At 38.1% G+C, this 14,090-nt stretch overlaps 1 protein-coding gene across 2 annotated transcripts in view; it reads right to left on the bottom strand.

The window, feature by feature from the left end:
* Nucleotides 1-14,090, bottom strand: part of PLPP1 (phospholipid phosphatase 1) — a 62,041-nt gene that overhangs the window by 36,885 nt on the left and 11,066 nt on the right. The window contains exon 2 of one of the 2 annotated variants that reach the window (XM_085043565.1): nucleotides 8,793-8,947. The exons of the other annotated variant lie outside the window; for it this stretch is intronic. Within the exon in view, the coding sequence (XP_084899691.1) occupies nucleotides 8,793-8,947 (155 nt within the window). The remainder of the gene's footprint in view (nucleotides 1-8,792; nucleotides 8,948-14,090) is intronic. 2 annotated transcript variants of the gene reach the window in all.

Raw genomic sequence — 14,090 nt, 5'->3', positions numbered from 1 at the left:
CCATGCCAGCAGGGGCTCTTGATGTCTTTTTGGTACTCTCCAATATCAATACCTAACCCCTCAGAACATGCTCCACAGAGCACATTTAATCTACTTCTTTTAAACACACATGGATTCACTTCATTATTACTAACTGGTGGGAGAGAAAAAAACAGAAGTCAAACCAGAGGAGCAGCAAGTGATTTCTGGCACATGAAGCCAATAAGAGAACCTTCTCACAGTACTTAGGGTCCTGTTACGTTTTAAACAAATCAGCAAAGTCTGCTTTTGTGGGTTTTCAAGGTGTTGTCATGTCTAAAATCGAATCAAAATTATTTCAAATATATAGCTTAAATAATTACTGCAGTGGAAATCTCTGTCCCTTTAAGACAAGAAAGACAGGAAAAAATAATTTAGCTTTTCCATTACTGCAAGCAGAACAAACAAGCAGAAGAACTGTCCTAAGTGATAATGAGGCGAAGCTTCTTACTACAGCAAGAGCAATAGTAGGGTTTCCCTGTAGTTGTGATAGATACGTTACCTTTTCACCCTGACACATATCAATTTCAGAAAACAGAAATAAGTTTTTGCATCACAGCAGCAATTTCCTAAGCATGGAAGCTCATGGTACAGGAGGACTGGACATGACTGAAGATACCAAATGATACTTGTCTTCACAACGGTACAACTATCACTAGTGTCCATGTCTTCAACTTCACAGACACAACTGAGAAAAAAATGTTTCATTTAGTACAGGAAGTGGTATACTCTGACAGTAGATTCACAAAAACATCTAAAGCAGTTTCTCAAGAAAAAGTAGCAAAGATTCAACAGCAGATCACTATAAGAAGAAGTCCTGCTCCTCTGCCACAGTCACACTGCCACATCAAATTGAAAGAATGGTGCAATAATATGCCACAAATACCCATTTTGCTCCTAAACAAACTACAATTTCTAAGGGCAGTGTTTGGGACATTAAAATGGAGAACTAGTTTGGCTCAGTTTTCCCTGAAAGCAGAAGAAACTAGGGAGTTTAAGTACTCCATTTATGAAGTGGAGACAGCAGAGGAGAAATAAAGGCACTCTACCAAATATTTACCATATGACAATACAAAAAGCTTCTATGATGTATATTTCATCTTCTAAGTAAGTTGTAATGCAATGAAGAAATTGCCTAAAGGGAAAATGACAATACGCATGTGAAGAGGAATTATAAAATTGGGAAGAGGTTACCTGTAGGGTAATCTCAAGGATAAAGCCAACAAGCTGGTGTTATGCAGTGCATATGCAGATGTACTGCTGACAGAGCTGGCAATTCTTTAATACAGTGGAAGATCAAGGCCAGCCAGTTCTGCCTGCAAAACAACTCCTTAAAGACTGAGGCAAGAGAACATATGGAGATTTATGCAGTAATGAGTTCAGAGTCATGCATTTGGAGGTTAAACAGCTCTGTTGAGCTGGGAGCTTGTCAGTTCAAAATAGCAGGAGGAAAATAATATCTGTTTCCCGATGTTGTTGTTTATTGATATAATAGCATGACCGTTAGACAAGTCTTTCCAAATGGATTAACAGTTTTAACCATCTGACAAGAATTTCTTTTGAAACAGTATTCAAATCAGAATTGGCAAATGCATTTGGCTTAATTTCATCTGTCTTAAGTGCAGACAGAGAAGGACTGCTAGGATATATTCCTCATTATCTCAAAAACAAGAAGAATTTGGTTTTGCATAGCCCAGCAGAGTCTAAGGGCTGTAAATCAGCCAAGTGCATAAGCAGTAGATATCAGAAAACAAAGCAATACTGATCCAACCAGCAGTCAAGAATTAAGGAACTAGAAACACAGTTGGTAATACAGATATAGGGAGAAATACAGGTTCTGAAATGCTTCAGTCAGAATAGATGGAGTAGAAACACAAGTAGCTCAACTCATAAGACTAAATATTTTAAACAGCTACTACACCCTTGTCCAAAAGTCTGAGTCATGAAGTATAATGGATTAGACTTTCTCATAAACTGGAGTGATTTCTGACTGATTATGTTAGGTTTTACCCATAAATATCCTGTATGACACAGATCTGTTTCTTTCCAAACTTCTAATCTTAATTAGGTTTCTTCACTGGGCATGAAGTTGATCTCTCCACTAAAGCTGACCATGATCACTCTGAAGAGAGAGATCATCAGATCACACACTTCCCTCAAGCTCTCCTTTACACTCTCCTCAGGAAGGATATCACTTGACGTTTATCCATTTATCCATGCTGTATTTCACCAGCTATCTTACTGCCATCTTTTGTATTTATTGCTCTGAGTTCCCTACTTTGCTGCCTCACTGCACACACTGTTTCTCCTCCAGGGCATTTATGACTTTACTGAACAGGGCAGACCTCCAGAGAGCTCTGCTTGACATTTTCCCTCCTTGCAAAGGCCAAGGAGCATTTATTCCTACTGTTCACTTCTCACAGTTCCATGAATTATTTGTACATTTAAGGGTTCTTTATCTAATCCCATGACTATTTAGTTTCTTAAGATTGTTGAAGTAATCATTTGAATACACAGATCTAAATAATGAGATTTTTTCTAAAATGATGCTGCCTTTAGCTTGGGTTCTCCATCTTCCTGGTGTATCACAGAGATTAGGATGAGAACAGATGTGACTGACATCATGAAACAGTGAGTATGCTTCTGACAAACTAGCTTTCAACACCTGTGCTTAAGAAGCAGGGTAGTAATAGTCTTTCTCCAGAGTTCAAAACCAAAAAAGCTTAAAAGATTTTGCTGTCTTCTTTCCCAGCACCTCAAAAAAAGCTGCCACCACTTTTGTGCTGTTATCTAATGCCAACTTCATAGCTGTAGCTTTAAGCTAGAAGTGACAGCCTAGGCTTATTTTTTTAAAAGCATAAGTAATATTTTGAGGTTTAAATCTCCTTACACCAGAAGTTCAGATAGAAAGTAGAAGTTAACATTTCACCCAAATATGCTGTAGATATTTTATTACTAATTCCATCAGCAAAAACATCCATAGTAATCATTACTATGGATGAACAGTATTCATTACAAATTCAGCAAAATAAATTCAGCAAAAACATCCATAGTATTCATTACAACATTAGAAATACTGCCTGGAAAAGCACGCATTTTGCAAAAGTTTGGTTAAAACTTTCGAGCTGAGTATTACTGCTCACATTCCATGAAGATTGGGTACAGTGCCACAAAGCTCTTTGCAGATTAAGACTTTGGCTTCTCCTTAGTGTAAGAACAGTGCTACTTTCCATTTCTCATAGGAGTTTTAGAGTTCAGGACAGCACCTACCAAGAAATATACCATCATGCCACAGTTCACGAAGATCAATGGTTACTTTTTTTTTCCTCATTCAGCTTTATGCTGACAATGTGGGTAAAAACCATCTCTTTGCATGAGCATTTCACTGCTCAAGGCAGAACAGAAAGAAGTAAGTACTATGATGTGAGCCATATGAAGGGAAATAGAAGGAGCAGCACAAAAAAAGTTCCCCGTCTGTGCCTTACTTTCCCTGTAGCTCGTCTCTGGTTTCTAGTGCAGTTGCTTCCCTTTTTTGACACCCCCTCCAGCCTCTGGTCTAAGTCCTGAAGGCCAACAGCACATTGTTAGCAACTGTGTGTCAGACTTAAGACAAAGAAAAATCTTTGCCACAGACTGTTTGGTTTTGTTTTCTTTTCCTTAAATTACAAATTACAAGACTTCAAGTAAGTTGCAAGTCCCCCTACCTATATTTCTCCCTATTCCATTTATGCCTTTTGTATACTCTACTAAATAACACTTCAAAAAAAAAATTCCATACCAGTGTGACTGCTTGGCATTCTCATAGTTGTGACCAAGCTTCACTCAGCATTTTAAAAACCCTTGTATGGAGTTCCTCCCACTGTGAGAATGTCAACTGCCTTACTCAGTTTCATACACTGTGTGCATTCTTCTTCACTGTATTAACAAATGCACCTGAAGAGTTGAGAAAAGCACAGTACCAAGTCCACAGGGCTAACATGCAAGTTGCTACAGTTTATTTGCTTAAAATACAACTGCATTTGGTAAGAGTGATTTGTAAAAGTAACAGAGGCAAATGGTGCTCCTCAGATATTTCCTCACCTGATTTCAAACCAAGCCCACCACACTCTATAGACAGGTCAAAAAGTGGAGTCAAAAGCTGGATGCTGGTACTTAGCCTCTGTCCCCCACAGCACTGTTCTCACCCAGGAATTACTCATCAATTCAAAAACTCAAAGTGCATCACCCAGCACATTAACCCTTCACAGAGTAAAAACATGGGTTACTATTACTGTGTTGGCTTTAAAAAGAGTTAGGGGGGGAAAAAAAAAAGTTTATTCCTCAGAATAAACTTGGGTTCAGAGATAATGCTGACCTGTTGTAGTACAAGATGAACAGCTAGTATCACGTAGAACTAGTGACAGATTATGAAGTTGAACAGCATTGCGAAAAAAAGTTTCCAATGCCACAAATATACCAAAAAAGTTTACCAGCTAAGGGGCATTCTTGCTCAGAGCATAATAAAACCACTTACAAGTAACCTGAAACCTAAGAGTTAAGTTGAAATCCACTCCGGTGTCAAGCAACAGGTTTAATCTCAATTAGTTGCAAAATTAACAGTGGGTCACAAGGCTTTGACACTGCTGAAAAAAAATGAAGAGCACATCTACCAATCAACAGTCTTCAATAGGTTTAATTAGTCCACTGATTTATTAATCTCTATCACATGGAGGGATTGTCCATGAAGACATAAAATAAGCCCAGTAAGTGCTTATGTTGGTCAACCTAATAGCTACTGTCAGTAAAAGCTTCCCTTCAAAACGTATCCCTTTCATAAACAGAGCATAAAAGATCAATTTCTTTGGCATAAAATAAATCAGTAAATTAACTCCAAAGTATGATTGTGCTAATCTGTAGAGGGAAAGTTTCAGTCAGAACATCGTCACACATGATATAAGGAGACATTCCCTAAAACATTAAGCCTAATGACTAATAGATTAAAACTAGCACAGGAACAAAGCTACCTAGGTCCCTTTTTTGGGAAGTCATCATGATATGATGAAATTCAGTAATTTCCAAACCAAATTGAGGAATGTTTTGATTTTGCCCTTTTTTGTTGTTGTTTAAACTACATAGAGATCTACGTAACCTGCACTTACATATCTTTTGGATGTTTTAAAGATGGAGGAATTAAGTCCTACAGGCCCCACTGTGTTCCCTTCTCTTAAAGAAGTTCTGAAGAGCAGTGCTCATCCCAGAGAAGTGACTTAAAACTCTGTTTACTAATGAACATTTCCCTGCCAGGAACATCAGTATTTGCATTACTTGTTTTGGTAGCAACAAGTTGTGGAGAAATACTTGGTTTCCCAGAACCTCTGTGCAGCACTTGGACTGGTGTAGAGAGAAGAGTTCAGATGTTCTAACTCAGCCATTCATGTAATAGAAGTGCACAATCAGGTAGTGGCAAAGCCTCAGCAGGGAACCACAGAAATCCTGTTCAAAACCTAGAACAGGGTGCAGACAAAACTCAGTTGTGCCCTTCTGGTGAGAAGGATATTCCAGACAGGTTTCCCTTGCTCTGTGCTTCTCCTTCCCCTAATGTCACCTACTGCTGGAGCTAAGGGAAGATGCATGAGTGTCACTGTGGGTAACAGTCTGAAGAAACAAGACGACTGGAGGAAAATAAAATCAGTTTAGAGGGGAAGTTACCGGAAATGCCCAACTGAATAGGACATCTACAAATATACATGGTTGCACCTCATTGGAAGGGAAAAGACATTAATTTGTCATTTAAACTCAAAAAAGGTGATCTCATACAGACTACTGAAAACCAAAAAAGGCAGACCAAGTACATTTTGAAATACTCCTAGAGCTGCAAGCCATGTACACTAACCCCTTATTAGTCATGGCTTTTAAGTTACATAGAATTACTCTCTAAACATATCTAAAAGACTTGGTAATCTACAAGTATCAGAAAGATCTTGTGGGTTCCTTAAACATCAGATGTCATGAATATGTGCTGCTCTGGACAGGGGCTTGCCATCTAGATTCATTTTTCTAGACCACTACCAAGACATATTTGACCCTAAAGCTCAAAAAATTCTAATACAAAATTTGTGATTCCCATCCAAAGAGAACAATTTGGAAAATTGAAAAGCATCATACTATGAAGCTGCACTTGGAAAAAAAATAAACATTAACTTCTTTCTCAGACATTTTATTTCCTGATAAAAGGTGGCAATGGCAACAGAAATGGTTCAGAGCAACAAACAGAATTATGATTCCTAAGAGTATTCTTTTTTTTTTTTAAGATTCCTGGGTTTCTAATACATCTTGTCCATCCTCATAGAATGTCATTAAAACAAATCAGTGTTCATGCAGCCTAGTTTCTTTTATGCACAAGACACTTAATAAAATAGCTATGTATGTTTTGGGGTGGTTTTGTTTGTTGGAGTTTCTCTTTGAAGTTATTTTCTATTCCATTATGGGCCTACCCCAACAAGACCTTTTAGTATTATTATTATACTGCAAGATGTTCAGGCCATTTCTTATTACATTCTGAAGACAAGCAGGCCCATAGTACAGGGGTATATGCATTTAAAAAGTCCTAATACTTAGGAACAAGTATTATGTGCAAGGTGGTCTCATTAGGGAAGAGAAGTCTGCACAAAAGCGCAATTTATCAACTCTAGATCAAAATTTTATCATCAATTCCTTCACTGAGGTTTTTATTCCTTTCAGTAAAGTATCAGGTCAGGATAAAAATTTATACTAGATGTGGGATAATCAGAGTTATTGTCCAAAAGTCTTTCATGAGCAAGCTGTGTTCCTGTCGAGGACATTGCCTCTGGAACACACTACTTCCAAAAACTTGAGACTTCTTCCAAGAGAGTTTAAGCCTCATTGAGCCAGACCAAAACAAAAAGCATTCTGAATTCAAATTCCCAGACTGATCAACTTTCCCTGTCCATTTTGAATGAAGGCAAGCTTGAAGACAGAAACCATTCAACTGGAACCCACTTTCAGTTCAGGAAGTTGTAATATCCCACACCTCATACTCCCTAGCTGTACAGCTTACTCTAGCCCTTAGTTTTCAGTAGCTATGAAAGATTTTTCACCTCTTGCATGAGACTGAAGAGCTCTCTAAATCTAAAATTGAGATTAAGAGAGCCAGGTTAACATGTTAACTACACCAAGCAGTTGGTTTAATATTTGTAAAACATTCAGACTGAAGAGCAAATGATTTGGTTTGACTGTATTGTAACAACTTCAAGTGCCCTAGAATTTTTTTTTAAACCTCTCAGCATGGAGATGGGAAGTGATTGTTCCAATTATGAACTCCAGCGCTGTTTTGTTTGACTCCTACAAAAGTATCATAGCAGAAAAAATATCAGAATAGACTGGATTTACTGACACATCTAATTTTAAGATGTAACTTTAAATACAAAGGTTACCTAAAAATCTAATAGTCCATACCACTCTTTAAATGTTCAGACTTTCATGTGAATTAGCTCTAAGTCAGATGTTTCTCTACTGCTTTAAAGACAGGAAAAAAAACACTCTCAATTGACTTTATATTACACTAACTACTACTTCTTCTAATGTAAAAATTAAAGATAATAAAAAGTATCAAGCAATTCAACAGATTATTGAACTGCAGCTAGATCATTTCTTTAAAAGTCCAAAAGAGCTGCAATTGTTAGTTCACCTGTACCCATATCAATCATGGTACACAGGAAACTTACTGGAAAATAAAACTTCCCAAAAGTGTGCTGAAGATGTATGTACTTGTTAAAGTGACAAACTTTCCTTAGAAGTGAAACTACACAAGTAATAACTTGTTGTGCCAACCTCCTATTTATTGCGCAGGTCTAATGGAAGATTTAATAAGTAAGCATTTAAGGAAAAACCAGAGTAATGCATACAGAAGTTCTGCAGGCAGGTGTTCACTTGTTTCAAATGACTGCCTTCCATCCCTAAAACACTTCATATACTTCTTACTGATTAATTCAGCTTACACATTTATCAGATAATAAAATATTATCATCTTTCATATGGCTTGGTCAAGTACTGGAGGCAGAAACAAGATGTAGCTTCAGGTTCAAGACTGTTCTGAATAGTTAAATGTTAGTTATCTAAATCAGCATAAACCTTACTAAAAACTGGGATGCAAGCAGGCTTAAAATATCATTAGAAAAACCTACTGAAGAATTAAGTTGTTCTTTGTCAAAATCATGTGGTCTTTAAAACACTGAGCTTCTTTTCTACAAGTAATTAGATATTCAGTCTCTGTCTCCCATTTTATCCCACTCTTCTTCAAAGAGCCATCATATTACTCTTAAGCCTAGAAAAAGCTTCTGCGTCAAAAAGAGACTTATTTTCATAGAAAGTACACAGAAGCAACAGTCACCAGTTATAGGTATATGCACTCCACTACAGTGGCAAGTTTTAAAATCACAGGTGTTTAAGTTACCAGACTAAACCCATCCTGAATAAGAGATGTAATTATTCCATAGCATTTTGGAAGACATTTCTCCTCTCAGTGATAAAAGCCTAGATTCATACATTTTCTTCTGTTCCTAAAACAAATGAGATTAGCAACACTAACAGTTAGAGATTAGTTCCCGATGTTCTGTAAAAACAAAGTAGCAACAGTACCTTTCACATGCATATGACTATACATACATAGGATTTTGCCTACATAGACTTGTCTTCAACTCATTTACAGTGCTGAGCTCTTGGAAGGAATACATTTTACTCCCATCACCAAAGCTCCCTACATATTAGCTACTTACAGAGAAAATGGGCAGGGTGAACCCCACTGTGTAGAGGACAGTGGATGTGATGGTACTGTCATGGAACGGATACTTGATGCTGTCATCATTACAGAAAAAGCCTCTCTGATACGGTTTTATTTTGGCCAAGTTTAGAACACCAAGGGGTAAGCCAGCTGTTGGGGGAAGGAAAACAAAAAACAAAAACAAGAAATACATGTGGTTAAATCCAAAAAAAAAAAAAAATCATTTCTAAACATGCATGGAGGAAGCTACCAAACATGCATAACTCAAATTTCCTAAGTATCATGCAATGTACACACTTACCAAATCCTGTTTATAGACATCTCTCTTTTAGAAGACTACTTCAAAAAGACTCTGATGTTGCCCATCAGGTACAGATGTTTAAAAAAAAAAACAAAACCAACCACAAAGTTCAAAGTCTTCCATCCACAGGGAGAGTTGCCATACACTGAATCAAGACTAGGTTCAAGAAAAAGCCTTTGCCCCTCACACAACTACATAGTTATTGAGGGGCAGCAGCCTTTTGTGCCCCCTCCTTTGCCACCATCCCATGACCTTGGTTTGTATCTGATTTGCCAGCCTTGCTCTATACACTACAGTCTGGTCAGGTCTGGTTTACAGATAAGACAAAAAATAGACACAGATTTTTGTTGTAGTTAGGGAAGTAAAGATTTCATGCAAGTAGGTTTCATGCAGGTAATGGGAACAAGAGAACTGCAGGACACCAAACAACACTTTAAATGGATTGCATCTCCAGGTAATGAGATTATACATTAAGATTGCATTTACACAGCATTTGTGCATTTTGGAAGATTTCCACATGCAAATATTAACATGGCAATGGAGACCTGGGTACAAATTATAGTTCTCAGAATTTACACACTCTCACATATTACCTATTCCCTCTCGTACAAGCTAACTTGCCCTATATTGACAGTCATGCCAAAGAAGTCATCAAGACTTCTGACAATTATATTCAGGTCTAACTTATTTCTGATAAGAACCACCTGCCATGGAATACATATTTGCAGGAGCAATAACCTCAGGAAATCCAACTTCCTTTTTATGCTCCTTTCTCATAGAATCAGTGAGGTTGGAAAAGACCTCCAGGATTACAGAGTCCAGCCTTCTAACCAAATACCACCATGCCCACTCTCCTTTGATCAACTGAGCAAGCAGTAGATTAAAGTGGATAAATTATGTAATGCTAAATCCCCAAGCAAGACAAAAAGTAGATTTTGTTTTAAAACATGGTAAGAAAAGGGCAAATAAATTCATTTTCTCCAACATCCATGTAATATGCAATTCTGCAAATAGACACTGTATACGTAAATTAGAGGGTGAGTGCAATTACTGAAGCAGCAAAGAGTACTTAGTATATAACCTGCTGCACTGAGAACAAAAAACATTTCAAAGCAGTTAACATGATGAGTGATTGCTTTGATTTCTGATGACACCCTGTTGACTATCAGGTAAGTAGCTTAAAAGGGTTTTAAGTAAACTTATTTCTATATACTTCATTACAAGAAGAGACATCAAGAGTGAAACAGTAGGAACAGAGTAATGAACCCTGGCCCCTTTTTGGGCTGCTGAGTTGCAGTGCAAAGGCTTGTGAAGTGCATATTGAAACTGTACATGGTTGGTAGCACCCCAGCTTACAACTCCTCTTCTAAGAAAATTGCTATGGTCACAGAAAGCAGTTTGGGAGTAAATCCTCTGATGGAGCAGAGAGAACTCTTTTTCACAAAACATCTGAAATATGAAAACTGTCCACACTTACTGATCCCATACAGAAAAAATTAATAAAATACAAATGTCATTAAGCTTGTTCAACTTAATGAAAAACTTTGTTCTTAAAGTAGCATGGTACACCATTGAATCAACTACATCTTACAGGTCTCTCTCCTTCCTTTTGCTCAATAACTGAGGAAAGAGCTAGAGCTTGACCAAGTACCAGCAGCAGAAGCAGGTGAAACAACTGCAGCCCTTCAAACATGAGGGGGGCCACACTGAAGAACTCAGAAAGTTCATTCTGACCAAAGGGCATTGCTGTGTATTTGCATGTCTGGAGCCAGGTTTCAGCTACACTCAAGGCTATGGCAACATTCCACTAACGTAACAGAGTCCAGGCTTCCTGTCTTTACCTCTGCTATTGCATATCCAGCATCAGGATGATGGAATGGTAATCCCATTACCTATTTGATACAATCATATCTTTTTAAACAGGTCACCAGATTTCCACACATGGAAACACCATATGCTCATGATTAACTTAAGCAGTGGCTTTTGTTTTGCGCAAGTGGACTACTTCACAGACATAAATGTTTCTCAAGAAAAGCTGCTACAACCTAATATCAAGAACTATAACACATAATGAACTTTTGACCTGGGAAGGGGGTAAAGTGAAAAGCAGCAAATAAAGGGGTCAGATGAGAACACTTTCAAAGTGACTGCAAAATTCATCTGCGTAGTCTACATTAAAAGAATTTAAAAAAAAAAAAGGAAGTTCATTACACACCTTACACTGGCTGCCTATTTCAATTTTTTCATTACTGTTAGAATTCTTACTGCAATCTAAATGATGCACTGCTTTCCAACAGTGGGGTAGACAAATTTCGTGAAGTGGTATTCAGCTGATCAGTAACCTATCCCAAAAAGTGGTAGCATTTTTACTGTTGCCCATTTTACAGGGAAAAAAGGTAAGACTTAGTACATGTCAGCAAACCGAAGCAGAAAAAGGAAAAAAACACCACTAATGTATGTAATAGGCCAGTATTGCCATGAGAGGTGCCAAGCACTTCCATGACCTTTAAAAGCAGGCTGAACTTCTGAGGAATGTACTTATGTTCAGTCTCATTAGTGTCTACTAACTGGAGCAAAGAGTAACCAAGATCTCGTGCAAGATCATCAGGCTAAAAGGCAATGTTGTAGAGCAGCTGTCACACCCTATTCTCTTCACATTATACCTTCTCTTCCTTTTCACCTAGCTAGTACCAGCAGTAATCTCCAAGGTGCTTTTCTGAACCAGGTAATCTTACACCTTAAGGCATCAAAATGGCTTAGTTGTTACTCGTACCCTATAAAGCATGACCTTCAGCTGTAGAAAAGGACTACTACTTGAAGTTACCCATTGTTCAGACTGGAACATCTCAGAATTGGAGTTTATATATTTTCTGGTAAAATTTGTGCAGCTGATCATGATGTCATGAACTAGCAACCAACAGGTTCTGGACTGTTTTGGTAGGCAGCAGCAAGAAACAGACAGCAATCTCTGATTTGCTTTCTCTCCCCTTTAATTATAAAGAGAAAACAACCTGGTGACTCCAGTGCTCTGTAACTGTTACAAAAAGATGCACTTCTGCAATGTTCACACAAACAGACTCTAGCTAACCCACAGGCTCGGCTGGATGGGGCTTGGAGAAACCTGGTCTAGTGGAAGGTGCTCCTACCCATGGCAGGCATATTGGAACAAGATAATCTTTAAGATCACCTCCACCCAAAATACCTTGTGGTTTTATAACCCTGAAACATACAGATGTAGTAACAAAGTTGAATAGGAAGAGACTGCAAAAGTTTGAAGCCTTTACCTATGAAAGAAAGGTAAACAAGCTCCTTGCAACAAACAAAAATAAAAGCTAACAGGGATAAAGAGGGAGAGAAAGGCAAGAATGATACTTGAATCACTGACCCCTTGCAGGGAAGGAATAGCCTTGAGTTTTGGGCTGGAAGTGTAAGAACATGGCAGCACACATTTGTACAGAGTGAAGCTAAGCTAGCTACGTATGCTGAGTTCAAAAGGAATTTCTAACTCTAATTTGTAGGTCCAAGCCAGTTGCAGTGTTGTTTCCGTGGAACACGTGCAGTAATTCACAGTAATATACTTCAGGAGCTATTTGATCACATCTGGCTGGACGACTTAGCATGACAAATGGCTGTAAGTAAGGAAGGAAGGGAAGTCCAGGCTGGGAGAATAGGGAGGAAGTCCCTGTGAGAATGGTCCTCCACCCACAGAAAAAGAATGTTAAAAATAAAATACCAGTACCCAAGGGGAGAAAGTCAAGTCTTTATTTTTTCCCCCCCAAAGGAAGTCTTTTTAGTCAAAACATGTTGATTTGCTATATTTTTAGTGTTTTTTAAAACTAAAAAATAGTTTAAATTCCCCAGTTTATCCTACAAATCAAAGTGATGGGTACCAACCCATCATCTTTTTACAATGTGTGTAACACTGCACTGCTGTTGTGATCTGTGGCATTTATTACACCAGTAATTTAGAGTTAGGTGTTTAAGCTTGGAGGCCAATGAAGTCAGATTCTGACTCTCAGGTGCCATGTACCTTTGGCAGCAGCTGCCTATTTTTTGTAAAGAGGAGAAAAGTAGCATTGATATCTGAATCAATGTCTTTTACAGAAGTTGCCATAAATATTAAATCTTTAACCAAAGAATATTATATTAACACCAAAGAATATTGTTGTTTTATGTCTGAAAGGGAAGAAACCCAAAGCTTCTAACCATTCCAGTAATACTGTACTACCTGGTTCAGAACCAGAAGTGGTACTCACAAAGCTTGGCTAAGCTTTGAAGACCTAGGCTGTCCTGTCCAACCTAGGCTGTCCTGTCCTTCGCCACCTCTAGCCATCCACCACTATCCCCTTCCTTGCCTTGGCATTAGTTTTCACACTAACCTGCCCAAAAAGACAAGCCCATGCCCACACAACACAGGTTTTTCAGGGGCACTTGCTCATTACTGTAAGTGCTGATTTAAAGTACAGAGTAGGAACATGTAGCCAAGGAATAAAGGAGAACAAGGACAGACTGGGACAGATCAGCTTCAACACCTCATGAAACTGCTTCTTGATCAGGGGTGCTTTCTTCCCCACAACGTTAAATAGTACAAAGGAATGCACTGTATTTTGTAAACACACTTTAATCAACCAGTTGGTCTCTTTATCTGTGGAAGTAGCTGCATCTCTACTTGAGGCTCTGAGCAAACTTAAACTCATGCTGAATTGCTGTTTCAAGCTCTCCAAGGCAATAAGGTTCTCTACTCCTATCTGGTCCTCAATCAGGAAGTTCTCTTCATTAAAACAAATGAATATCTAGAAACTGGGAGAAAGGCAGTTACCCTTAAGGGACATTACAGCAAATGAGAACATTCCAGCTTGATTATTAACCAAAGCTTTATCCTTATGCTACAATGAACTCACAAGCAAGTGTTAATTAAGAGAATCTGTACTACACTAACATGAGACTGACAAGAATTTTTGTGTTTCTCTACACTTATCCTGAAAAATATGA

This window comes from Lichenostomus cassidix, chromosome Z (genome assembly GCF_008360975.1).
Source record: "Lichenostomus cassidix isolate B80296 chromosome Z, HeHo_3.0, whole genome shotgun sequence".
NCBI lineage: Eukaryota > Metazoa > Chordata > Aves > Passeriformes > Meliphagidae > Lichenostomus > Lichenostomus cassidix.
Note: the sequence above shows the minus strand (reverse complement) of the source record. Positions and strands in the feature narration are given on the sequence as shown.